General features: G+C 40.6%; 1 protein-coding gene across 4 annotated transcripts in view; it reads left to right on the top strand.

Moving 5' to 3' along the window:
- The window catches only part of thsd7ba (thrombospondin, type I, domain containing 7Ba), a 681502-nt gene that overhangs the window by 414832 nt on the left and 240173 nt on the right, over nt 1–26497 (top strand). For all 4 annotated transcript variants that reach the window (XM_078403389.1, XM_078403391.1, XM_078403388.1 and 1 more), the window contains 2 exons: nt 8562–8694; nt 11851–11954. In XM_078403389.1, coding sequence (XP_078259515.1) covers nt 8562–8694; nt 11851–11954 — 237 coding nt within the window. The remainder of the gene's footprint in view (nt 1–8561; nt 8695–11850; nt 11955–26497) is intronic.

Here is a 26497-nt window from a genome sequence, read left to right as displayed (position 1 = left end):
ATGTAACACCTCTTCAAAGGTGTCACCACTGCTCTGCAGTAACCGTGAATTTCAATTTGCAGTAACAAGACTGTGCTGAAACTGCTGTAGATTAATTTACAGGTGTTGAAAGTTTGAGTTTACATTGGTTAACCCCTAGAAAAGGCAGAGGGAGCAGGGATAACATTGAATCACACTGCATGGAAACAGCCCCTTCAGTACGACTCATCCATGCCGACCAAGATTCCCCATTTAAACATTCCTATTTGACTGGATTTGGACAATATCCCTCTAAACCTTTCCTATCCATGTACCCGTCTAAGTGTCTTTTAAATGTTGTTATTGATCTGCCTCAACTACTTCCTCTGGAAGCTCATTTCATGCACCCACTCTAAGTGAAAAAGTCACCCCTATTAAATCTTTACCCTCTCACCTTATACCTAAGTCTTCTGGTTCCCCCACCTTCGGTAAACGACTCAGTGCATTGACCCTATCATTTACCCTTGTGATTTTCCATGTCTCATCCCATAGTCTCCTGCTCCCCAAGGAATAAAATCTTAGCTTCCCCAATCTCTCCCTTTAGCTCAAGCCCTTGCGTGGCACAGTGGTAGAGTTACTGCCTTACTGCAGCAGAGACATGGGTTCAAACCTGACTATACTGTAAGTACTGGCTGTACAGAGTTTGTACGCTCTCCATGTGACCGTGTGTGTTTTCTCTGGGTGCTCCGGTTACCTCCCACACTCCAAAGGTGTACAGGTTTGTAGGTTAATTGGCTTCAGTAAGTTTAGTTTAGTTTATTGTCACGTTTATCGAGGTAAGGTGAAAAACTTTCGTTCCATGCTATCCAGTCAGCAGAAAAACAAAACATGACTACAATCCAGCCATTTACAGTGTATAGATGCATGATAAGGGAATAACGTTTAGTGCAAGGTAAAGTCAGCAAAGTCCGATCAAGGATAGTCTGAGGGTCACCAAAGATGTAGATGATAGTTCAGCACTGTTCTCTGGTTGTGGTAGGATGATTCAGTTGCCTGATAACAGTTGGGAAGAAACTGTCCCTGAATCTGGAGGTGTGTATTTTCACAATTCTATACCTTTTGCCTGCTGGAAGAGTGAGTGGCCAGGGTTAAACTCATCCTTGATTATGCTGCTGGCCTTGCCGCGGCAGCGTGACTTATAAATGGAATCAATAGAAGGGAAATAGCTTTGTGTGATGGTTTGGGCTGCGTCCACAATTTGCTGCAATTTCTTGCGATCTTGGATGGAGCTGTTGGATGATGCTGTGATGCATCTTGATAAAATGCTTTCTATGGTGCATCTGTAGAAGTTGATGAGAGTTGTCGGGGACATGCCAAACCTTTTAAGCCTTCTAAGGAAGTAGAGGCATTGGTGCGCTTTCTTAGACATTGCTTCAATATGGGTGGTCCAAGAGAACTTGTTGGTGCTATTTACACCTAGGAATGTGAGGTTTTCACCCATCTCTACTTCGGCGCCGTCAATGCAAACTGGTGTATGCGTACCGCTTCGCTTCCTGAAGTGGATCACTATCTTCTTTATCTTGCTGACATTGAGAGAAAGGTTGTTGAGTCGATACCAAGGTTTGTGATCTCTTTCCTGTACACCTCATCATTATTTAATATCCAGCCCACAATTATAAATTGTCCCTAGTGTGTAGGATAGTGCTGGTGTACAGGGTGATCGCTGGTCAATGCAGACCCAGTGGGCCTAAAGATTTGTTCCCATGCTGCATCTCTAACATCCAATGTCTAAAGAGTCTTGGCCACATCCTTTTAAATCTTCTCTGCACTTATGATGTACAGTTAACCATGCCTCCTACTGCTTGCAGGTTTATCTGATTGCTGTGGACAGTCAGCGTTAATTATATTTCCTTTGGTTATTGCATTAGGTGGGACCAATATTGTGAGTGGCTAGCAGTAATTAAAGCTGAACCTCATGGTGAAATACTCAATGGCTGCATCAGGCACTGGCATCAACTTTGGAAGTCATCCTGATCACCGATGCTTTGTAGAGTGGCACAACCTACAAAGGAGCAGGCTCCTTACTTTTTCAACACTTTGCTGGAACTGTCAGTCGAGGAATTACAATTTGGAGAACTTGCATTTTCTTTTGAGGAGTAGAAAAGTCCAATAGACGCACTGTGAATAGGGTTAGAGTGGATGCCAATGCCAGTCAATGTCAAGAGTGAAGGCTGATGAAAATGGTGCAAGAAATTCAATGGGCTCGGATGCTGACTGAAAAGCAGAGAATGCAGATGTTATATCTCACCACAGTCCAACAAATATTAAAATCAATCGGTGCACTGTTCCCTCTGCTATCACTGTTGATTAGGGTATATCAAATTGGAAGATATTCCACTATACTCCACACTATTAGCACTGCTCTAAGCTCCAAATTCATATTTTGACACCAGCACACAATGTCAACACCTCAAATAAAATTACTTACAGAAATACAGATGAAAAAAATATGTTTTCTAACCCTATAGGTTGATCTAACCACTTTGTCTGAGTCCTTTGTTGACAACCATCAACTGTGTGTTTACAGTCTGCTGCCTGCATATCCACTACCCATTGTTAATGCAAGAATTAACATCATGTTATTTCATCGTTATCAATCCAATTGAAGTTTATAACTCTATTGGATGATGCTCTTGCTTAAGACAATATGGAAAATTCTTCCTCATTATAAAATGTAACAGCCCCCAATCTAAGCCATGCAACAGTTTACATGGAGAATAAATGGGATGCCATTGAACTTGCATTTGGGTCCCAAAATTTACATTGGGACATGACCACGTTTCCTATGATATGATATGATACTTTGATTAGGTTTAGTTCGGTCACATCTTGATGAAGGTTGTGCATTTGAAAGCTTCTCTCTCTTAGAATCCTCAATAGCTTGCTGCAGCGCATCCTTTGGTGACTATTGATTTGTATTAAATTTCCAGGCTGTCATAAGGATGCCTTCTTTCACCTCTATAATGTACCTCACTCTCTCCCTTTCTCGACTTACTCTCTTTCATCCAAGTCCGTAATATCACCATTGCAGTGTACTCCTTTCCGGCATCCCTTTCAAGTCAAGTCAAGTTTATTTGTCACATACATATACAAGATGTGCAGTGAAATGAAAGTGGCAACGCCTGCGGATTGTGCTAAACTACAAAACAGAATAGAATTTTATTTTTTTTAACACAAAAAATAAATGAATACAGTAAATTAAATTAGCCCCTGGTGATATGAGAGTTAACAGTCCTGATGGCCTGTGGGAAGAAACTCCGTCTCATCCTCTCTGTTTTCACAGCATGACAGCGGAGGCGTTTGCCTGACCATAGCAGCTGGAACAGTCTGTTGCTGGGGTGGTAGGGGTCCCCCATAATGTTGCTGGCTCTGGATCTGCACCTCCTGATGTATAGGTCCGGCAGGGGGGCGAGTGTAGTTCCCATAGTGCGTTCAGCCAAACGCACTACTCTCCGCAGAGCCTTCCTGTCCTGGGCAGAGCTGTTCCCAAACCAGATTGTGATTTTCCCGGACAAGATGCTTTCTACAGCCCCAGAGTAGAAGCACTGAAGGATCCTCAGAGAGACTCTAAATTTCCTCAACTGTCTGAGGTGATAAAGGCGCTGCCTTGCCTTACTCACCAGTATGGCAATGTGTGTTGCCCATGTCACATCCTCTGTGATGTGGACTCCCAGGTATTTAAAGCTGCTCACCCTATCCACAGTAATCCCATTTAACTCCAGTGGCATGTATGTCCTCGGATGTTGAGCCGTTCTAAAGTCTACAATCAGCTCCTTAATTTTTGTGACATTCAAGAGGAGGCTGTTGTCCTGACACCAGAGTGCCAGATCAGCCACCTCCTCCCGGTAGGCCCACCCCATTGTAAGATGAAAATCATATCTTACTCGGCTACCAAGTGTTAGATGTTGTGTCTTGTGGGTTGCTTTCCTTAGTATAGAATATTGTGCATAATGCCAAGAACACATTTTAATGTAACAAATATATTTGGAGCACTCCCAGACCTTGTATAGGAATTCCACCTGATGTCACCAAATCCAGGACCTGATTCCACAAATGTTCAATTTCCATCAGTGCCCCAATTCTTCCAGGCCTCTTGAAGGTCCATTGATTCTTGAGGACAATCTGTTATTCAACAAACCATTCTCCTTTTCTTTTCGGGTGGCACAGTGGTGCCGCGGTCGAGATCCAGCCTCACAGCGCCAGAGACCCAAGTTCAATCCTGACCTCGGTGTTCTGTGTGGAATTTGCACACCTCAGCCCAATACCCCAATCCCAGCCTCCATGTGGGGGATCCTCTGTCTGGTCCTGATCCTAGCATTGTCCTCGTGAATGATCTTTCTTTGCTCCTTGGCAATGCCAATTCCGTGTGAAGATTCCTCTCCTTTGTTTAAATCCTCCTTCAATCCTGTCCTAGCCTATCCCTAACTCTATACTCAAACTGTTCCTGAAGGCATTACCACACCCAGCCACTTATATTTTTAAGTGACTTAACCAGAAGCAAAGAACCTTGTTCTCTGGTTATTAGTTCTCTTTCCCTTCCACGTCCCCTCTGGCGAACACTCCCAGACCTTGTATGGGAATGGGATAAGATGTTTTCCATTATAGAAAGCTGAAGTTCCCTCTCAAAAGCTGAGGGTGTGAGTGAAATTTTCAGAAGGGAAATTAGCACCTGAGTCGTCTGGAAATTTAAAAACAATGTGGATTAATTTTAGGTTGAAAGCATTGCATGATCGATATCTGTAACTATTGAAACAAAATTATAGAATGCATAAAAATAACACGTCATTTGGGAAATAGAGCAGTAAAATACATATCCACTTGGAAGAATTTAATCTACAAAATAGAGTTAAGGAGGGAAGAAAGATAAAACACCACCCAAACCTTTGAGAACAGCGAGCTCTTAGACTTCACAGAAAGATAAAGATCTTGAAATTACATTTTATTGCAGATCATTTTGCTGTAACATGCAGTTTAATAGCCCAAATTGAATACGTGATTGATGAATTATGAAACACTATTTGTATTTGCAGGCCAAATGGTTAAAATGCAATTTCTTTCGGGAACTAGAAAACTACTTAATATTTACTTTGGAAATCAGCAAGCAGAAAAAAAAGCTGCCTTGGCAAAAAACAGCTGAGTGAAAAGAAAATGTTTCCTTGTAACCTCCCCCTCCCAACAGTAATCAGATGTCCTTAGAACGTTTCAGCATGATTGACTATTGAAATTGCTAACCAATCGCTTCTATTGAATTACCTGTACTAGGAAAAATATAAGAAAAATATATATAAGAAAAAAAATTGTTCTTTTTATTTTCAATCACAGTTTACATTCAAGAATTGCACTGAGCAAAAGAGAGGTTAAATAAGATGTCCCTCTAAAATAAATCAATGAAAATTACTTAAAAAGCAATGAATAAACTGTCAAAGGCTGTTGTCAAGAAGATTCTTTTGCAAGTACAGGAGTAAAGAATAGATTTTATTTCAGTGACCAGAGTAATATAGTCCTGTTAATTAAATTCCGACTGCTTTCAGTGAGCCTGTTGACCAGTTTATCCCTGGAGTTCTTGTGACAGTGCCCTTGGATTGTGAACTTAACATGCACAATGATTGAAAGCCCATAATGAACTGTATCTGTTAAAGAAACAAATCTAATTTAATGATATCAACAAAATCAGTGATGCCAGATCTCTATCTCTGAAAATCAAAACATAGATTCACTAACTAGTGATGCCAGGATTGCCATTGATTCCTCTATTATACATGTTTATTTGACACCTCCGGAAAGCTTTGGTAATCCTATTTTAATTTGTTTGCCGATTTACAATATTTTGTATAAACTGCCTCAGTTTCTCAGTAATACACTCTCTAATGTATTACAGCTTTCTCCACACTCTGAGTAGCCCAGGGAACATATAGTCACATTAAAATGTGTGTGGTACAGTGGCACAGCTGATAGAGCTACTGCCTCACAGGGCCAGAGACCCAGGTTCGATCCTGACCTCTGATGCTGTCTGTGTAGACTTCGCAAGTCTTCCCTGTGACTCCGTGGATTTCCTCCGGGTGCTCCAGTTTTCTCCCACTTCCCAAAGACCTGTAGGTTAATTGCCTCTATAAAATTGTGTCTTCTGTGTAGGGAGTGGATGAGAAAGTAGGATAACATAGAACAAATGTGAATGGGTGATCAATGGTCGATGTGGCCTCAGTGCCAAAGGGCCTGTTTTCATGCTGTATCATTAAACTTAATTTTGGCCCATAGCTAAAGTCCTCTAATCCAGGTAATATCGTGGCAAATCTCCTCTGCACTTTCTCCAGTGCTGTCATATACTTCCTATAGAGGGGAATGCGCACAATAATCCAAGTTCAAACCAACCAATAATTGATAATGTGTAGGAAGGAACTGCAGATGCTGGTTTAAAACCAAAGATAGACACAAAACGCTGGAGTAACTCAGCGGGTTCGGCCGCATCTCTGGAGAGAAGGTGATGTTTCAGGTCGAGACCATTCTTCAGACTGATGTCAGGGAAGAGGGAGATACATAGATAAGGAAGTGTAATATATGAAAATGAGACAAAGGTAATGGAGATCAAGGAACATGTCGAGTAGATCATTGTTAGCTGGGAGAAGGTAACAACAAAGCAAACAGAGATAAAATGTAGTCGGAGACAGTAAAACTGGTCAGAGAACTGGGAAGGAGGAGGGATGGAGAGAGATGGAAAGCAAGGATTACTCGAAGCTAGAGAAGTCAATGTTCATACCACTGGGATGTAAGCCGCCCAAGAGAAATATGAGGTGCTGTTCCTCCAATTTGCACTGGGCCTCCCTCTGACAATGGAAGAGGCCCTAGACAGAAAGGTCAGTGTGGGAATGGGAGGGGGAGTTAATGTGTTTAGCAGGTAGGTTTAAGCGGACTGGGCGGAGATGTTCAGCGAAACGATCGCCGAGCCTGTGCTTTGTCTCGTATTTGATAATGTTGCACCCAACCGATGTTTTATAAATGTACTTTGACACAAAGTCTTACAGCTTCATTGGTCAACAGACTGCTCTTTCAGATCTGTTCATCTCTAGTTACAGAATCAGGGCAGCCTTTATTCAAGCTGGTATATTTTGCCTAGCAGGGGTAGTAATACATCCTATATTCTTCCTTCTTCCTGTCTGCTTTAGTCAAGCAAACCTCTTCAGTTTCTCTGAAGAAGGGTCTCGACCCGAAATGTCACCCATTACTACTCTCCAGAGATGCTGCCTGTCCCGCTGAGTTACTCTAGCATTTTGTTTCTACCTTCGAATTACACTAGCAACGGCAGTTTCTTTCCTACACTCTTTAGTTTGTCATTTCTTTGGTAATGTTTGCTTTTGTGCATATTGAAGGAAGGACCAGGGACATGACATCTGCTGTGGAGCTGTTGCAGTGGTAGGCCAATTGCAGTTGATCAAGTTTGTGTAGGAGATAGAGTTGTGAGCCTTGACAGGCCTCTCTGTGATGGTGGATATCAGAGTTACTGCACTGTAGTCATTAAGTAAAGCTACCTTGCTTTTCTGTACACTGGGAAAATAATGATTGTCTTCAAGCAAGTGATCACATCCAAATGGAGTCAATGGAGATTCTTCCTTCCATTCTTTCCATTTATTAGAGAAGTTACTTGCTTGGTTGGATCATGCATCATCTCAATGAATCACAAAGATCCCTGCCTGTCAGGTCAAATCCATATGTTATCTCAGTTGGAAAGGAACGCAACTGATTCTGTTTCATCAGTTTTGTGGAAAAACATTATAAATACACCCACACCTCTTCCAGCACCACATCTCAGTAACTTTCTCAGTTGAGATACTGGAAAATAGTCAGAAATCTAAAATCAGCAGAGGTACTTCATTACAGAATTAAAAAAACATTTCCAGTGTCAGGCAGCATTCTTATTGTAATTTCCTTTCACACAACCTCCTCTGGAACTTTATATACATAATGTTTCAGTAACTAGTCTCATTACACAATTCTGAGGAGTGTCAGCATTAAAGCAACAATTAATCTTCACAAAGCAACAGAACATTAGGACACGTGTCGCATTAACAATTTAAAAATCTCATGCAATGCATTAGTATTGTAACATAGCACTTTCAACACATCAAAGACTGGGCAACAAATCGTTCTGATGGGATTTGCATTCTCCCCCTCCATGCTGAGTTCAATCAATGAGAAACAGTTGGAAAGCTGAAAATTGCCTGCTTCCTGATAGAAAGTAGCAATCACAAATATTGTCAACCTTGGGTCAGTGCATGTTTTTATTACTATATAGAAGTGGCAGACATCAAGGTTTATATTGCCTCTCTAGTATTTTTCAAAAAGGATATTATCCTGTGTTTCTGGGTGGAGGCGATACAGATTCTGGAACAATAAAGGGAAGGGGGTAAGGGTTTCTAGGACAAAAATTATAACTCAAATATGTCTTGTTTGAAAATTATAGCATAATGTTTCTATTTTCCTATAATTCCCAGCTTCATCAGTGACAAATCATCCAATTATTTTTCCAATACTTTTTATATATTTTTCAGGCAATTCTTCCAATGCTAAACAGTCTCGCTACAGAATTATCCTCCAGAAGCCTGACAATGGAGGACAGGAGTGTCCAGATACTCTGTACGAAGAAAGAGAATGTGAAGCACTCTCTATTTGCCCAAACCATAGGTAAATATTGCACATGAGAAAAATTGGATTCATATTTTATTCACATGTAGCAGGTTTCAGTATCCGAAAGAATGACTAAAGGATCTGTGAGAGGGGCAAAGTTAAAAGGAGATGTGCTGGCAACTTTGTTTACACAGATGGTGATGCGTGCCTGGAATGCATTGCTGGGGTTGGTGGTTGAGGCAGATATGATGATGGCTTTTAAGAGACTTTTGGATTAATATATTGATATGCAGGGAATGGAGGGATATGGATTATGTGCAGGTAGGTAAGAGACGGTCAGCATCACGATCAGCACAGACATTGTGGGCTGAAGGGCCTGTTCTTGTGCTGTACTGTTCTATGTTCTATCTTGAAGTCAAGGTGTTTGAAGAGAATTATGAAACGTCATAATGCTGTCAACTTTCATTGACACTTCATTGTACTCTACTCATTAATTAATTGCAGCAGAAATCTTAACATGAAAACCTATGAAACAAGAATAGGACATTCAGTCCCTTAAACCTGTTCCGTTGGTCTGTTCTCAGTATCAGCATCGCTTTGCAGCATTCTCCACATAGCCCTTGACTCTCTTGCAATTCAAACATTTTTCAGTCTTTGCCCTTAATGAGTTCTCTGGGTTCAGAGAATCTGAAAGTCACAATTCTCTATCTTATGTTGGTTAGCCTTTATTTTGAAATTGTACTGCTTCATTTTGATACTTTCACTCAGAGAAACCTCATCTCAGCACCAGCACCATTAATCTCTGCAGAATCTAATATTTATCATAAAATCATTTCTTGTTCTCCTGAACTCCAATGAGTATCTGCTCAACCTATTGAATCTCTTTACAGACGTCAACCTCTTCAGCCGTGGAATCAATCTATTGATCCATTATTATGCATTGCCTCTCCATTAGAAGGATATCATATTTTAAATATGGAGATGAAAACTCTGCACACCACTTATTAGAAGCCTGTAAAGTTGTATCAAAGATTCCCAACCCCTTGTAGCAAAGGACAACATTTCATGAGCCTTCTGAATTACCTTCTTCCTTCCAAAATAGAGAATTACGTAGTTTTCCACATTTTGCTCCATCTGTCAACTTCTTGCACATTCATTGCATCATTTTGCAGGCTCTGTACCCTACCTTTGTATTTTCAACAAATTTAGCTACAATATATTTGATGCCTATATCTCCATGATTAATAGAGACATAGAATCATGGAGTGATACTGCGTGGAAACAGGCCTTTCTGTTTCTGCTTCGGCCCAACTTGCCCACACGGGACAACATGTCCCACTATAGTAGTCCCACCTGCCGGTGTTTGGCCTGTATCCCTCCAAACCTGTCCTATCCATCTGCCTGTCCAACTGTTTCTTAAATGTTGGGATAGTTCCAGCCTCAACTACCTCCTCTGGCAGCTTGTTCCATACACCCACCACCCTTTGTGTGAAAAGGTTACATCTCATATTCCTATTAAATCTGTTCCTCATTCATCTTAAATCCTCTGGTCCTCCATTTACCTACTCTGGGCAAGAGACTCTGTGTATCTACCTGACCTATTCCTCTCATGATTTTATACACCTCTATAAGATCACCCCTCATCCTCCTGCACTCCAAGGAATAGTCCCAGCCTAGTCAACTTCTCCCTTTCGCTCAGATCCTTTAGTCCTCGCAATCCTTCTCTGTACCCTCTCCAGCTTTACAACAACTTTCCTCTAACATGGTGCTCAGGACTAAACACAATGCTCTAAATGCGGCCTCACCACATTATAATGTAATTATAAATAGTTGTAAATCCTGATCGCAATAGTTACCTCTATTTACTGATTGCTCAATGGCAAAGTGCATTAGAAGTGTTGCACCATCAAAGATGATTTGAGTGTTCAGTCCTTTTCGACAGGCCATACAAGCATAGACTTAAGTTTTGCATTAGGCTGAGATTCATTAAGTTTCTCCATAATAACAAAGAAGACTTAACAAGGTACTAGATATCATTGAAGCTCGACAATAATGCCAATGCTTATGACCATCTCTGAACACCACTTCTGTCTATTCTCTTGTTATGACTTCATTTTTTTAGCTCTTTTTCAAGTGTCATGCATTTTGTGTGTTTCCCTAACAGTTAATTCTGCTCAAATGTTCTCCTTGATTACTGAATATAAGGTTATTACTATGAACTCAATGTAGGATTGTGCTGCACATGCATATAGTAAATGGGTAATTATACTTGGGTAAATATAATCACCTATCAACATCACAATCTTTATTCGCGTCTATTACTGCTACATTCAGTACTCTCACTTTAAATTCCCTCTGTAAAGTCTTTATTTCTGTTCTGCTCTCTCATTGTCGTGTAACTTCATCATAATCGCTGTCAACATGTGCTGACCCTTTACGTATATTTGCAGATCTCGTTAACAATAAAACAGACATTTATTGATTATTCTAAATGCTTGATAATCAGCCGAGAACTTAAGAAATCAGAAGGTTATCGTCTCAGAGTCATACAGCAAGGAAACAGTCTCATTGAGTCTGCAAACCCGTCAAGTACCTATTTATACTTATCTATTAATTTTAACCACATTAACATCCTCCAGATGCCACCACTCAACTGCACAATAAGGACAATTTGCTCTGTACAATTAACCTACCAAACCACACTTTGGGATGTGGGTAAAAAACTTTAGTCTGGATGGATAGGAAAGGTATGAAAGGGTATGAACCAGGTGCTGGTATGCGGGTTTAGTTCAGTTTGGCAATTTGGTCAGCAAGGACGAGTTGGACTGAAGGGCGTCTTTCTGTGCTGTAATGCTTTATGATACTTGAAGAGCTACCCTCCCAGTTCTGTGATATGATGTCTTCCCATTTAATTACAAACCCAAATATTTCTATTGCAATTAACAGAAACAATAGGACCAGCAAATTTGCACATTAATTACAAACTTATTTAGCCCTTATTGAGCCAACCTACCTGTCAGGCCCTGAGCATGCTGTGGTTTGTCCTCACCAGTGCCTTTGAATGGGTCAAATATTTTTTTTCCTATCTGGTACCTTATTTTTGCAAGTTCCTGTTGATATTAAAATAAATCCATTTTATGCTGAGTTGATGTGAAGAGTAAATTGCTTGACCATTCTGAAGGAATTATCACCGCTTTGTTTAATTCCATTCAGGTGGAAAACACACAAATGGCATCAGTGTATTTTGGCACCTGATTATGTCAGGCAGGGAACGATTGGAGCAACTGAGGCCTGTGGTTTCAGCTTACAATCCAGAGGTAAGATTCTCTTGTGATTTTTGTTTTGTCTCAACAGCAGCCACAAGAGATTTCCATAAAATTTCCATAAAATTATATGAACTCCAATGATCCAATGTCCAATTATATAAATTCCAATGATTCATTGGGTAGTATTTGTTATTTTAAAACTGATTGTTATTTTAGACATCTTCAAGTTAATTGATTTTATTTAACTATTTTATTGTGTTAATATTTTTACATTAATAACATTTAGAATCTTTAATTAAAATATAATCATTAATATTCAAAGTCCTTGAAGGATTGGTGATCTTTGGGAGTGTGGCTCAGTTGACTGCCAAAGTACTAAGTGTTTCTCATGTGGAGTTTGATCTGGCCTGCTCAGGTGATAGCATTTTATCATGTAAAGTCATTCAATGCCTCGTTCTTTAGGATTGAGATATCCTTGGGGATAAAGTTGATACTGGAAGTCTGTAAACACCATTAGATCAAAGATCAGCAGCACCCAAAGCATCTACCAAAATGAGTAAAATTTGGCCTATTATAGTATAATTACTAAGAATGTTTCCCTAAATAAGGATCCAAAATGAATTACTTATAGTTAAATTTTGAAAAGAAGCACAGTGATTACAATTCATGATTAACTCTGTCTGTCGATTACAATGTAGACCTTATGCTAACTTCATGCACCCAGCTCATTTCAATGATTCCAGACTCAACTCATATCCACTTTAAGGTAACCCAGTATTGTGTAAAGTTCTAAAAGCAAACTACAACTGGAAATCAAAGATGGAAACAAAAATGCTGGAAATGCTCTCAGAACAAGCAGCAGGAGCAGATAGAGAAATACATCTTGAAAGGTATTTTGGGCATGTCAAATAGGTAGTTCACATGAGGATCCCTACATATATTTTGTCAAAAGGCTTACTGCTGGAGATGTCAGTATTTCACAAAGCACCAGAGTGCAGGTGAATAGGGGTAGAGGTTCAGATAGGCCTGCCGGTGGGTTGTGGATCAAGAGTCTAGCAATCAAGACTAGTTGGTGGAGAAGTATAAATGAAGGAGGAGTAGATGGAATGGTAAAGAGTACAGTTTGGTAAGATGGCAGAAGGGTCAAATTGAGAATCATCTGATGGGAATCAGTTCATGTGGAAAAAGTGGTGGCCTGGAAGATAAACATAAGAGGAATGGAGTGTTGTACGCTGGAGTAGTAGAATAGTTGAGTGATAAATCCTGAGGAGAATTGGATCAGTACATTTCTTGAAAGAGACATCCTTGAAGTGGGTTCCCAGTTCCAAACCTAATGCGTTAAGACTTGCTCAAGCAGGGTAGCCCTTAAAATAACACCAAAACAGTTCTCACAAGCACTGTATTTGTTGCAGCTGGATGGCTTATTTGTTCACAAGTAACACAAGGTTGTAAATCATATTGCAACACTTGTATGCGACATTATCCAAAGTGAAAAGAACACCCTTTTTGTCTTTCTCTTCATTCATGAGGGATTGTTTTTGGTTCTTTTTGTGATACTCAGAGACTACATTTTAGCCTTGTTTCAGAGAACATGTATATCATAATTTTTCAAGTTGTTAAGCAAGAAGTTCAATTACTGCACATGTAGTTCAGTCAGCTGAAGATAGATGCTACCTATTAACAGTCAGTTTCACACCGGGAGCACTGTAACATCTAGACATTACATTTTCTTTCAATCCATTAAAGGGACCCTTATTGTTGTTGGCCTGAATCAATCATGATTTGTCACTTGCCCTCACTTGTCATCAATCTTTGTCTCCACTTAATTGCCATCCTTTCTATAATGTTATTTGTAAGAAAGACACACACAGTATTCAAACATTGTAAACTTCCCTATACACATCCCAACAAACCTAAGAGGAAGGAATGATCTTCAGCACAGTTAAAGGTAAGCCATATATTCATATATTTGCATCCTAAACACTAGGGGCAAACCTACATGTCTGTGGAATGTGTGAGGAGACTGGAGCACCCAGAGAAATCCCATGCGGTGACAGAGAAAACGTAGAAACTGTGCACCAACAGCAGCCATGGTTAGGATCCAACCCACGTCTCTGGCGCCATGGGGCATCAGCAGCTAGTGCTACACCACTCTGCTGCCCCATGCCCCAACAGTCACCCAACTAGTGAGGTCATTAACATGTGCACAGTTACTGCCTGCTGATTGGTAGATTTTGATGACAGTCTGGATGCACGACTGAACGGATACGTAGAAACATAGAAAATAGGTGCAGGAGTAGGCCCTTCGGCCCTTCGAGCCTGCACCGCCATTCAATATGATCAAGGCTGATCATCCAACTCAGTATCCCGTACCTGCCTTCTCTCCATGCCCCTTGATCCCTTTAGCCACAAGGGCCAATGTAAGCAGCTGCAGGAACGACTTTGTCCTCCCCAAATGCCAACCAATGTCATTTAAAGTTGGGTTGGATGGTATTCTCCTCACAACAGAACTGCATAGAATATAGAACAATGCAGCACCGGAACAAGTTCCTTGGCTTCCAATGTTTGTGCCGAACATGATGTCTGGTTAAACTGATCTCATCTGCCTGTACATGATCTATATCCCTCTATTCCCTTTCACTGCCTATCCAAAACTCTCTTAAACACCACTATCACATTTGCCTCCACCACCATCCCTGGCAATGCATTCAAGGTTGAACCTCTCCCTGTGTAAAATAACTTGCCCTGCACTCCTCCATTATACATTACCCCTCTCACCTTATAGCTATGTCTTCTAGTGTTTGGAAATTTCCATCCTGGGAAAAATGGTTCTGACTGTCTCCCCTCTCATAATTTTATATACTTATATCAAGTCTACCCTTAACTTACGACACTTCCGAGAAAACAATCCAAGTCCATCCAACCTATCCCTGTCGTTGAAACCTTCTAATCCAGGTGGCGTTCTGCTGCGTTCTGCATCCTCTCCAAAGCTTCCACATGTTTCCTGTAATGGGGGTAACTAAAACTGCATGGAGTATTCCAAACACAGCCTAACCAAACTACTATAGAGCTGCTTCATGACTTCCTGACTCTTGTACACAATGTCCCCAGCAGTGAAGGCAAGCATACAATATGGCCTATTTACCACCCTATCTAATTGTGTTGCCACCACCAAGATTCCTCTGCACATCAACGTTGTTAAGGGTCTTGCCAGTAGCTGTATACTCTCTCCTTACATTCAACCTCCCAAAGCGCATCACCTCGCAATTGCGCGGATTAAACTCCACCTGCCATTTCTCCACCCATTTCTGCAGCTGATCTTTATCCCACTGTATCTTCTGCCAGCCTTCCTCACTGTCTGCAGCTCCTCCAATGTTGGTGTTGTCACCAAACGTACTCACCAAACCATCTACATTTACATCAAGGTCATTTATATATATATATATCACAAACAACGGAGGCCCTAGCACTGATCGCTGAGGTGCTTTACTGGTCACAGACCTCCAGCCAGAATATCTACCTTCCAACACAACCCTCTGTATTTGATGACTAAGCCAGTTTCAAATCCATACAACCAAGTAATTGTGAATCCAATACATCTTAATCTTCTGGATCAGTCTACTGTGAAGGACCTCATCAAAAGCCTTACCAAAATCTATATGTACAACATCCATCATCCCACTTTCATCATTCTCCTTTGTCACCCCCTCAAAAAAACAATCAAGTTAATAAGACACAACCAGTCATGTACAAAGCCATGCTGATTGTCCCTAACTAACCGATTTTCCTCCAAATGGGAGTGAACCCTATCCCACATAATCCTCCCCAATAGCTTCCCTACCACTCATGTAAGGCTCACTGGCCTATCATTCCCAGAATTCTCTCCACTTCCTTTCTTAAACAAAGAAACAACATTAGTCACTCTTCAATCCTCAGGGACATTGGCTTTGACTAGAGAAGGTAGAAAGATCATTGTCAAGGCCCCCACAATCTCCTCTCTTGGCTCTCTCAATTTCCTGGGATAGATCCCATTAGGCCCTGGGAACTTATCCACTTTATTGTTCTTCAAGAGCCTCAGAAGCAGTTCCTTCTTGATCTCAAACTGCCTTAGTATATTTATATTTTCCACACAAACCTCGTTGTCCTCCAAGTCCTTCTCCTCCATGAATGCAAATGGAAAGTACTTGTTTAGCACCTTAAGAAGATAAGACCTGCCATAAACATTGATAGGGGGTTGAATCTTCAACCTCTTGTTCTGGGTGACCCAGTTATTCTTTGTGTATTTTTTCTGGGTTATCAGGAAAGAGCTTATGTGTAATTTAAACCAGCTTGCAAATTGTCAGGTTGCAATGCGTGGTGAACCTCTGAGAATCTTGCTGCCTATTAATTTGCAATGCAAATATAGTTTACTGCAAAATTAAGAGCAAAATACAAACAAATGATAATAATCCCCCCGATTCCCTCAGCAATCAGAGTGATGCTTCAAATCGGTGTAATCACTTAATCCATATGCAGTTTTTGCATTTAATTGAATAAAAAATCTATGTATAGAGTATTGTAAGCCATTGCATCATAGTTAATAGAGCCGGGGGGCTTTTTTAAACAAAATATGGTCCTTCAGAGATCCAGTTTCTTCCTCTACTCTTCTACTTTAGATATGACAGCAGTCTTGTTAGGTTCGTCAGTGAAATACGGATACTGATTAATAAATGGTGAAACCTCACATGACCTGCTTTAGATATTTAGCTCAAGAGAAGAGCAGTACTTGATCTGACAGCAGATTTATGGAACTGCAGATTTTGAAATTGATGCTGTACACTCCCTATTCATTCTTAGAGCAGTATGTTCCTGTTCTTATAGGGCAGCCAGAAAGCTAATAACCAGAAGGCAATGATTAAAGTTATGCTTATGCAAATTTGAAGCTGGGAGAGGAGGTGAGCTCTTCTTAAAGTCATCATTAAAAAAATATAGAAAGTGGCCAACTAGCCCTAATTCTGTGCCTCCATATCACAGGCTATCACTGGTTCCGTCCTTCCTCAACTGTCTCGAGTTGCAGCCAAAGCCAGCCTAAACTTGATCATTGTCTTTATATTCCACAAGCTTTAACCAGTCTTATCTTCTCCCTTGTAGAAACAAATAACTGCACATGATGGTTTACAAAAAAAAGACACAAAGTGCTGGAATAATTCAACGGATCAGGCAGCATCTCTGGAGAACATAGATAGGTGATATTTTAGGTCGGGACCCTTCTTCCAACTGATTGAAGGGGGGAAAGAAGTACTGGGAGGGGCAGGACAAAGGCTGGCAGCTGGATACAGGTGAAGGAAGGGCTGGGATTTAAGAGGCAGATGGTTGGACAAAGGTCAGAGATGCAGTGGCAGTAGGTGTGAAACAGAAAGATTGAAAAGTTGCAAATTGTGAAGCTAAAGGAAGGAATGCAGGTAGAAAGGGAGGGGGAGGGAGAAATAAGTGCATTTTTTAAATGGTAGAGGATTCTTAAACTTTCTATGACTTTATGATTATTCTATGTGCTCTTTCCCACGCTCTTCAATCCATTCTTTTCTATGCCTGGTTGGAGCCTCTCACTTTTCAACTGTCCTATCTTTGAGTTTGCAACTGTCTCTTACCTCTAATCTTCCTAGTGGATCTCAACTATCCAGCTGTGAAATCCTGCTCCATTTTCTCCTACCCCCAGCCTTTTCCTCTCCAACCCAATACAACATATACTCGACCATCTTTAGAATCCTTATCCCCTACACCTTCGCTGCTCTTCACTGGCTTTCTGCTCTCTCCAAACCCCCATTTGAAAATTATCCTCCCCTCGCCTTCACCCCACTACCTCCCACATTTACCCATTCCTTTCATCACATTTACCCATTCCCCAGCCATCAGGCACCTATCTACCCACTCTCTTAACTCTTTACAACTTAATTTCACAGTCCCTTTTACCCACCCTATACCCTTATTTTATTAGTCATACTCACCAATTAATCATCCTCACCTCCTCAGTCCCTCCCACCAATCAGATGTCCAAAATTTCCTGTTCTGTCCCTTACTTCACCCACCATTAGCTCCCACTTCACCAACCTACCATCTTTATTCTCATTTGATTGATCTTTAATTTTAGCACTTTCAGTTAGCTGTTTGTGCGTCACTGACCTGATGTTCTCCTAATATTTGCTCACCGTCTCCTTTTCTCCTTGAATCCTAAGTACCCTTTCGTCTTCATCCCTTCCTTTCCATATATCCTTACTTTTCCCTATCTACTCTCTTTCCCACTCTCTCTCTCCCTTGTCTCTCTTTTCCTTAGCTCTCAAGTCTTTCTACTTCCCCTTTCACTCAACCATTTCACATTTTTCTCCTGTTCCCTTGTAATTGCCATTTCCCCCACCTCTTCTGTTTCTAATATCCTCCCTTTGTGAATAGTGATTTGATATCAGTGAAAGTGGTGCAGCAGAAGGCATCTGCAGATGTTCTTAATTTTGGTTCAAAATCTTAAATCAAACCAATGTTCCAGAAATAGACATCTAAATCCCATAATAATAATGGAGTCACAAGATAATATGACAGCAGATTGAACTGTGTAACATTTCATAACTAAAGCGATCCTCCCAGCAGCTGTTGTGGGTCGATACTGATGTCACTTTATGAAAAAGGGACTAAATAATCAGAAAATGTCAAGCATGAGTAATCCTTTCAGTAATATTGCTTCCTTGTCTGTCAGACAGAGGACTGAAAGGAAATAATATTGTATTACATCTTGTAACTGCCAACTTTAGAAGTAAAAGTTGGAAAATTGATTCTGCCTCATTTAGCTGATTATTAATGTCATGCCATTGGATTAACAACCTTGACAGCTATTCTAATATTAGTTTATTTCTATGCAATTTTTCATCCAAACCTATACCCCGAACAAGTTAAAAGGATCCTTAGTTTAGGCAGCATGGTGGCGCAGTGGTAGAGTTGCTGCCTTACAATGCCAGAGACCCGGATTAGATTCTGACTACGGGTGCTCACTGTTTGGAGTTTGTACGTTCTCCCCGTGACCTGCATGGGTTTTCTCCCGGAGCTCCGGTTTCCTCCCACACTCCAAAGGTTCGGAGGTTAATTGGCTTGGTAAAATTGTAAATTGTCCCTTGTGTGTTGGGTAATGTTAATGTGTGGGGATCGCTGGGCAGAGCAGACTCGGTGGGCCAAAGGGCCTGTATTTATAAACTAAAATCAAAATAAACTTAGCATTTACAATAGAAAAGAGTTAATTTATCTAATTTGAATATCTAAAGATGTCTTAATATTCATTTAATTGTCTTTCTTTAATTAACAATTATGATAAGTACAATGTGGAAGGCAATACGCTTTGTTGGACCTGTAAGTTCCAGTCTTTTAAATATGGCAGGTGTTCTCTGAGGTCCAGCTGTTTCACTGACAGGTATGTGAAATGACTTGCACCTGCAAACATGGAAACTGCCAGAAATTCTGGCCCAGAGCCTTTGCATTGAAGCAGGAGTGTGGGTACAGTTTAATAACTGATGGAGTTAATACTTCTGGTAAACAGGTGGTCAGCGGCAATATTCAGCCAAAGCTTTGGTCAGTTTGTCCTGTATCATGAAGTAGCTGTCAATACAGCATAATGGATTCTGTAGTATTGCTACAAATGGAATCATTAAGAGATAAATGGTGAATAGATCAGTCCGATTCTGAAGTAAGTAATACCAAACTGTAGTTTTGATAAAATTAACAGCTAAACATGGAAACAGTTGAGAAAATATACTCCTTATCCAATGTGATAAACTTTCACATACAAAGATAAATGCATTTGGCAAAATCACGAGCATGCATCATTTGTTCATGCGTTATTTGTACCTGCCTGTCATTTTTAAGAAAGGAGGGAGAGAGAAAACAGGAAATTATAGTCCAGCTAGTCTGACATCAGTGGTGGGGAAGATGCTGGAGTCAATTATAAAAGACAAAATTGCGTAGCATTTGGATAACAGTAACAGGATCGTTCTGAGTCAGCATGGATTTACGAAGGGGAAATCATGCTTGACTAATCTTCTGGAATGATTTGAGGATGTAACTAGGAAAATGGACAGGGGAGAGCCAGTGGATGTAGTGTACCTTGATTTTCAGAACGCCTTCGACAAGGTCCCACATAGGAGATTAGTGGGCAAAATTAGAGCACATGGTATTGGGGGTAGGGTACTGACATGGATAGAAAATTGGTTGGCAGCCAGAAAGCAAAGAGTGGGGATAAATGGGTCCCTTTCAGAATGGCAGGCAGTGACTAGTGGGGTACCGCAAGGCTCGGTGCTGGGACCGCAGCTATTTACAATATACATTAATGACTTGGATGAAGGGATTAAAAGTAACATTTTAAATTTAAATTTAATTTACAAAAAGTAAATTTGCAGATGACACGAAGCTGGTTTGCAGTGTGAACTGTGAGGAAGATGCTATGAGGTTGCAGGGTGACTTGGACAGTCTGTGTGAGTGGGCGGATGCATGGCAGATGCAGTTTAATGTAGATAAGTGTGAGGTTATCCACTTTGGTGGTAAGAATAGGAAGGCAGATTATTATCTGAATGGTGTCAAGTTAGGAAAAGGGGACATGCAATGAGATCTGGGTGTCCTAGTGCATCAGTCACTGAAAGGAAGCATGCAGGTACAGTAGGCAGTGAAGAAAGCCAATGGAATGTTGGTCTTCATAACAAGAGGAGTTGAGTAGAGGAGCAAAGAGGTCCTTCTACAGTTGTACAGGGCCCTAGTGAGACCGCACCTGGAGTACTGTGTGCAGTTTTGGTCTCCAAATTTGAGGAAGGATATTCTTGCTATTGAGGGCGTGCAGTGTAGGTTTACTAGGTTAATTCCCGGAATGGCGGGACTGTCGTATGTTGAAAGACTGGAGCGACTAGCTTGGATACACTGGAATTTAGAAGGATGAGAGGGGATCTTATTGAAACATGTAAGATTATTAAGGGGTTAGACACGTTAAAGGCAGGAAATATGTTCCCAATGTTGGGGGAGTCCAGAACCAGGGGCCACAGTTTAAGAATAAGGGGTAGGCCACTTAGAACAGAGATGAGGAAAAACCTTTTCAGTCAGAGAGTTGTAAATCTGTGGAATTCTCTGCCTCAGAAGGCAGTGGAAGCCAGTTCTCTGAATGCTTTCAAGAAAGAGCTAGATAGAGCTCTTAAGGATAGCGGAGTCAGGGGGTATGGGGAGAAGGCAGGAACGGGGTACTGATTGAGAATAATCAGCCATGATCACATTGAATGGTGGTGTTGACTCGAAGGGCCGAATGGCCTACTCCTGCATCTATTGTCTATTGTCTATTACAGCATCCATAGCTGGAAGAGATTTACCTCTGTTCGAATCAGAGTCAATGATCACTCTTTGTTGCTGCTTGAAGCAGTATTATTCATGATAAAGATACATTTAATATGGTAACAAGGTGCAAAGGAAATTCACCAGGATGTTACTTGGTTTTATGGACTAAAAATATAGGGAGATGTTGGGTAGGCTGGGACCTTTTTCTTTGGTCTATAGGTGGCTGAAGGTTTAGAATTAGGTTCAGGTTTATTATTGTCATGTGTACCAAAGTACAATGAAAATGTTTTGCCTACAATCCAATCAAATCAGATAATACTATATATAAATCCAATCAAGTCAAACTTAAGTACAATAGGTCGACCAAAGGGGAAGATGTACAATGCAGAATATAGTGCTCAGCATTGTAGAGCACCAGTTCCTGAGAGTAAGTCGGATATCCACAGTGGGGTGGATAGTGATTCAGACAATATCCTAACTTACGGAAGAACTGTTCAGAATTCTGATGACAGAGTGCACAAAGCTGTTCCTGAGTCTGGGGGTGTACTATCGAGCAGGGAAAAGAAGGAACGATCGTGATGGGGCAAGAATTTGATAATGGTAGTTGTTTTTCTGAGGCAGCATTAAGCATAAATATTGTCTGAATCACCATCCACCACACTGCGGTTTTTCTGAGGCAGCATTAAGCGTAGATGGTGAGTCTGGTCTGTGTGATGGACTGGGCGACATCCACAGCTATGCAACTTTTTGCGGTCTTGGACGATACTGTTTACAAACCAAGCTGAGGGGTGACTTTACTGAGATGCTTGAGAGAGGTGAGATTTAAGAGGGACCTCGGGATCCGATCTGGAACAAACTGCCAGAGGAAGCTATAGATGTGCATACAATTGTGTCTTTCAAAAGATATTTGGACGGATATATGGATAGGAAGGGTTTAGAGGGATGTAGGAAAAATGTGGGGAAATAGGACAACCCCAGAGTGCCATCTTGGTTGGCATGAGCATGCTGACCAAGCTGGTATTCTGGGCTGGTACAGCTCGATAACTAAGACTCTGTGACTTGTCCTCAGAACTGAAACAAGTTAGAAATAACATAGATTTTAAGCAGTTTGAAATTGTTTAAGAATGTTGAAAGAAAAAGAATGTTGGATATGATTATCTGAATGATGGAAGAACTGCATCTGCAATTTCACAAATAGTGCATTTATTCTCTGCACTATTCCCACCTTTTTCAATTTGCTTACATCTTTTATCCAATGCTTTTAGATTTTAGCACCAACAGGAATATCATTTGCTCTCAGAGGTCATTTCCATTAAAGATCTATTTCAGTAAAACTGTATGTCCAATTTTTGTTATAGTTTTGGACATTTTAGCACTCTACAATCAGATTTACTCCTATTTTAATTTTTCTTATAGTATTAGAGCTATACAGCACAGAAACAAATTCGTGGCCCACTGAAACAATGCTGACTATCAACCACCCATTCACGGTAACCCTACAGCCATTTCTTATTCTCCTCAAATTCCCATCAATTCTCCTCAGATTCTTATACTCAATTATTCACAAGGATGAATTTACAGTGGACAGTTAACTTACCAACTACATGTATTTGGGATGTGAGATGAAACTGGAGCACGTAGAGCAAATACATGATCAGATACAGTATATCCAAGATCACTATTGGAAGCTAGAGAGGAAATTGCAGGTGCCCTGGCTGGGATTTACAAGCCTTCGATAAATTTGGGTAAGGTTCTGGAAGACTGGAGGGTAGCAAATGCCTCTATTCAAGAAGGGCTGCACGGAAAACCCTGGAAACTACAGGCTAGTGAGTTTAACATTTGTGTCGGAAAGTTACTACAGAGTAGAATGAGAGGCAAGATATGCATTTAGATGGACAATGGGTGATTACGAATAGTCAACACAGATTTGTATATGGGAGGATGAGTCGCACGAATCTGATTGAGTTTTTTGAAGATGTGATCAGAAAAGGTTGATGAGGGCAGAGCTGTAGATGTTGTATATATGGATTTCAGCAAGGCATTCAACAAGGTTCTATAAGGTAGGCTGCTCTGTTTAGCATGGCATGATTAGCAAGCTTGCAGATTATACTAAAGCAAGTGGTATTGTTGATAGTGAAGATGATTACAAATAATTGCAGCAGGATCTTGATCAGTTGGGCAGGCAGGCTGAGGAATGGTTTATGGAATTTAATATAGAGAAATGTGAGGTGATGCATTTTGATAAGTCTAAAAAGGGCGGGACATACATAGTGAATGATTGGACTCTGGGGAGTGTTGGAGAGCAGAGGGATCTAGGAGTGCAGGTATATATTTCCTTGAAAGTGGCATCACTGTAGATAGGGTGGTCAAAAAGGCTTTAGGCACATTTGCCGTCATCAGTCGGAGTATTGTGCATAAATGTTTGGAGGTCATGTTGCAGTTATATAAGGCATTGGTGAGGCCATATTTAGAGTATTATGCTCAGGTTTGTTATAGGAAAGATGATGTGAAGCTGGAATGGGTGCAGAGAAGATTTATGAGGATGTTGCCAGGACTCGAGGGCCTGAGCTATAGTGAGAGGTTGACCAGACTAGGATCTTATTCCTTGGAGCATAGGAGGACAAGGAGTGATCAAAAAGTGGTGTACAAAATCATGAGAGGAATAGATCAGGTAAATGCACAGAGTTTTTTCCCCAGGGTAGGGGAATCAAGAATTAGAGAACATAGGTTTAAGATGATTGGTGATTTTGTGTAAGGTGATTTTGTGTAAAAAAGGGTACCTTTTTTACACAAAGGATGGTGTGTGTTTGAAAGGAGCTGTCTGAGGAGGTAATTGAGGCAGGTTGTAATGCAACATTTAAGACACTTTTAGACAGGTACCTGGATAGGATAGAGGGATATGGGCCAAATGCAGGCAGGTGGAACTAGTGTAGATGGGACATGTTGGTCGATGTGGGCTGGTTGAGCCAGAGGGCCTTTTTCCACGCTGCATGACTCTATCACTCTACGTAATCACAGGGAGAATGTGTAAATTCCATACTCCTCCATATGCCTGTAATAATGAGGGAAGAGGATTAGACTTTATTGCCTTCCATCACAGTGAGGAATGTGGAGAATCCGCTGTGGTGGATGTTTATGTTAACTTTTATGTAGCTGTGTGTCTTGTTGCTTGTTTTAGTATGGCTGTATGGTAATACGAATATCACTGTACCTTAATTGGTACACGTGACAATAAAAGACCTTTGAAACCTTTGATCCTTTAAAAAGTCTTGGATGCCCTTATCAAGTCAAGTCGAGTTTATTGTCATATGTATGAGTCCGGTGAGGTACATGTACAATGAAAAATGTTGCTGCTTGCAGCAGAATCGCAAGCACATAACTCAGACAAACACACAAAAACCAATAATACATAAATTATACATAAATAGCACATACAATTTATTAAAGAAAAAACAAGAAATTAGCGCAAAAATATTACCAAAAAACAAAAAAAGTTTGTCGTAGTGCAAGAGGAGGGCCATGGTGTTCTGTTGTTGAAGTAAGATAACGATATGCAGGTTGGTTCATGAACCTGATAGTTGTAAGTAAGTAGCAGTTCCTGAATTTGTTGGTGTATGACTTCAGGCTTCTGTACCTCCTCCTTGATGGTAGTAGAGAGAAGAGGGCATGGCATCAATGGTGGGGATTCTTGATGATAGATACCACCTTCTTGAGGCAGTGGCTTTTGTAGATGCTATCATTGGAGGGGAGAGCTATGCCTGTGATAGACTGGGTTGAGTTCACAACTCTCTGCAGCCTCTTGCGTTTCTGTGTGTTGGAATTGCCATACCAGGCTCTGATGCAACCAGGAGGGATACTTTTTATGTTGCATCAGAAAAGGTTTGTTGGAGTAATCATAGACATCAAATCTCTTTAAACTTCTGAGCCTTATTGGAACACTCGCAAGGTTGAAATATGGCATATTTTTTAATGAGATCCTAAAAACAACTCGGCCATGCTGCAAGGGTGAGATAATTAATTTCTGAAGGGATATTTGAGCTGAGCTAATATATTCTGGTTTGCTCGTGATCCATAGAGTTAAAATTTGGCTTATTTCTTGAGATATGTTAAGGGTCTTTGCAGCATTCAATCTCAAACACTGTTTCAAGGCAAGCACTGCTAATGGACTGGAAGGGTCATGTTTATTTTACATTGGCTGGTTCTAGCCATCAAACTTTGGGATTTTGGGATGAATGAATTGACTGTTCTATATATGATAATAGATGATAGTAGATGCAATCCAATGGCTGCATGCTGCTTCTGTATGGGGATAAGATGAAGTCTTCTGGTAACATAAATTAATTAAAAACTGATGGTTGACTGTATTATTGTTTCTGAAATCCACATGAAAAGTTTTTTCTTAGAATGTATATTTTCAAAACTAAATAAACCATCCCAATTCAGAAGGCCTTAAGTTAGATCCCTGATGCACACCGAGAGGATTTATTTCAGCCAGGATATTAATACATATGCTACAATTGGGTTCAGCACCTCTGCATTATTTAAGCAACAGCTGGATGCTGTTCTCACCCTCACTGCCATCCTGAATAAAATCTTTAGAAGTTGTACGAGGCTAGGATTGGGCTCAGTTGCAATTCTCCGCAAGATTCCAGTAATTAGACGGTGCACAATTTTCAAAGCTGGCATGTGAATAATAACCACTAGAGTGATCTACTTAATAAAAGAGCAAACCCCATTGCAGGGGAAAGGTAGGAAAGTTCAGCCAAAAGTAGGGAAAAATAGGCTGAATGATGTCAGGAATGATCTCCATATACTGAATTCTGTCATCAAAATTGATTTGCCGTTATTGCGGTACTGGCATCTTTTCTCAATTAGCTGTAAACTGCATGAATATTTGGGGTCTTGGTTTAAATGATCTTTGATGTAAACTACACATAGGAGAGAATTAGAACTCTGATGGCTTTCCTTGCAAGAGAACGTATGGGTATTTGGTATTGGGAATGCAATTTCTCAGGTGCTTTATAGTTATAATTGAGGCAACCTGTCAGGAGAGAATAGCAGGGGGTTAGCACTGCACCAGCTGTGATGCACTGATCTAGGTAATTGATCTTGGCATTGGAAGATAAATTGGAATAAGTGTCCGGTTCACCAGCCAAGTATTTTCCACTACCAGCTTCAAAACACACAAAATAAATAGGTAAGAAAGCAATGGAAAATGTAATTTGCCATTAACTCTCAAATATATAGTAAAGATGCTGCAAACACTT

Source organism: Rhinoraja longicauda, chromosome 8 (assembly GCF_053455715.1).
Source record: "Rhinoraja longicauda isolate Sanriku21f chromosome 8, sRhiLon1.1, whole genome shotgun sequence".
NCBI lineage: Eukaryota > Metazoa > Chordata > Chondrichthyes > Rajiformes > Arhynchobatidae > Rhinoraja > Rhinoraja longicauda.
The sequence above is the reverse complement of the archived record's forward strand: the minus strand, read 5'-3'. Positions and strand labels throughout refer to the sequence as shown.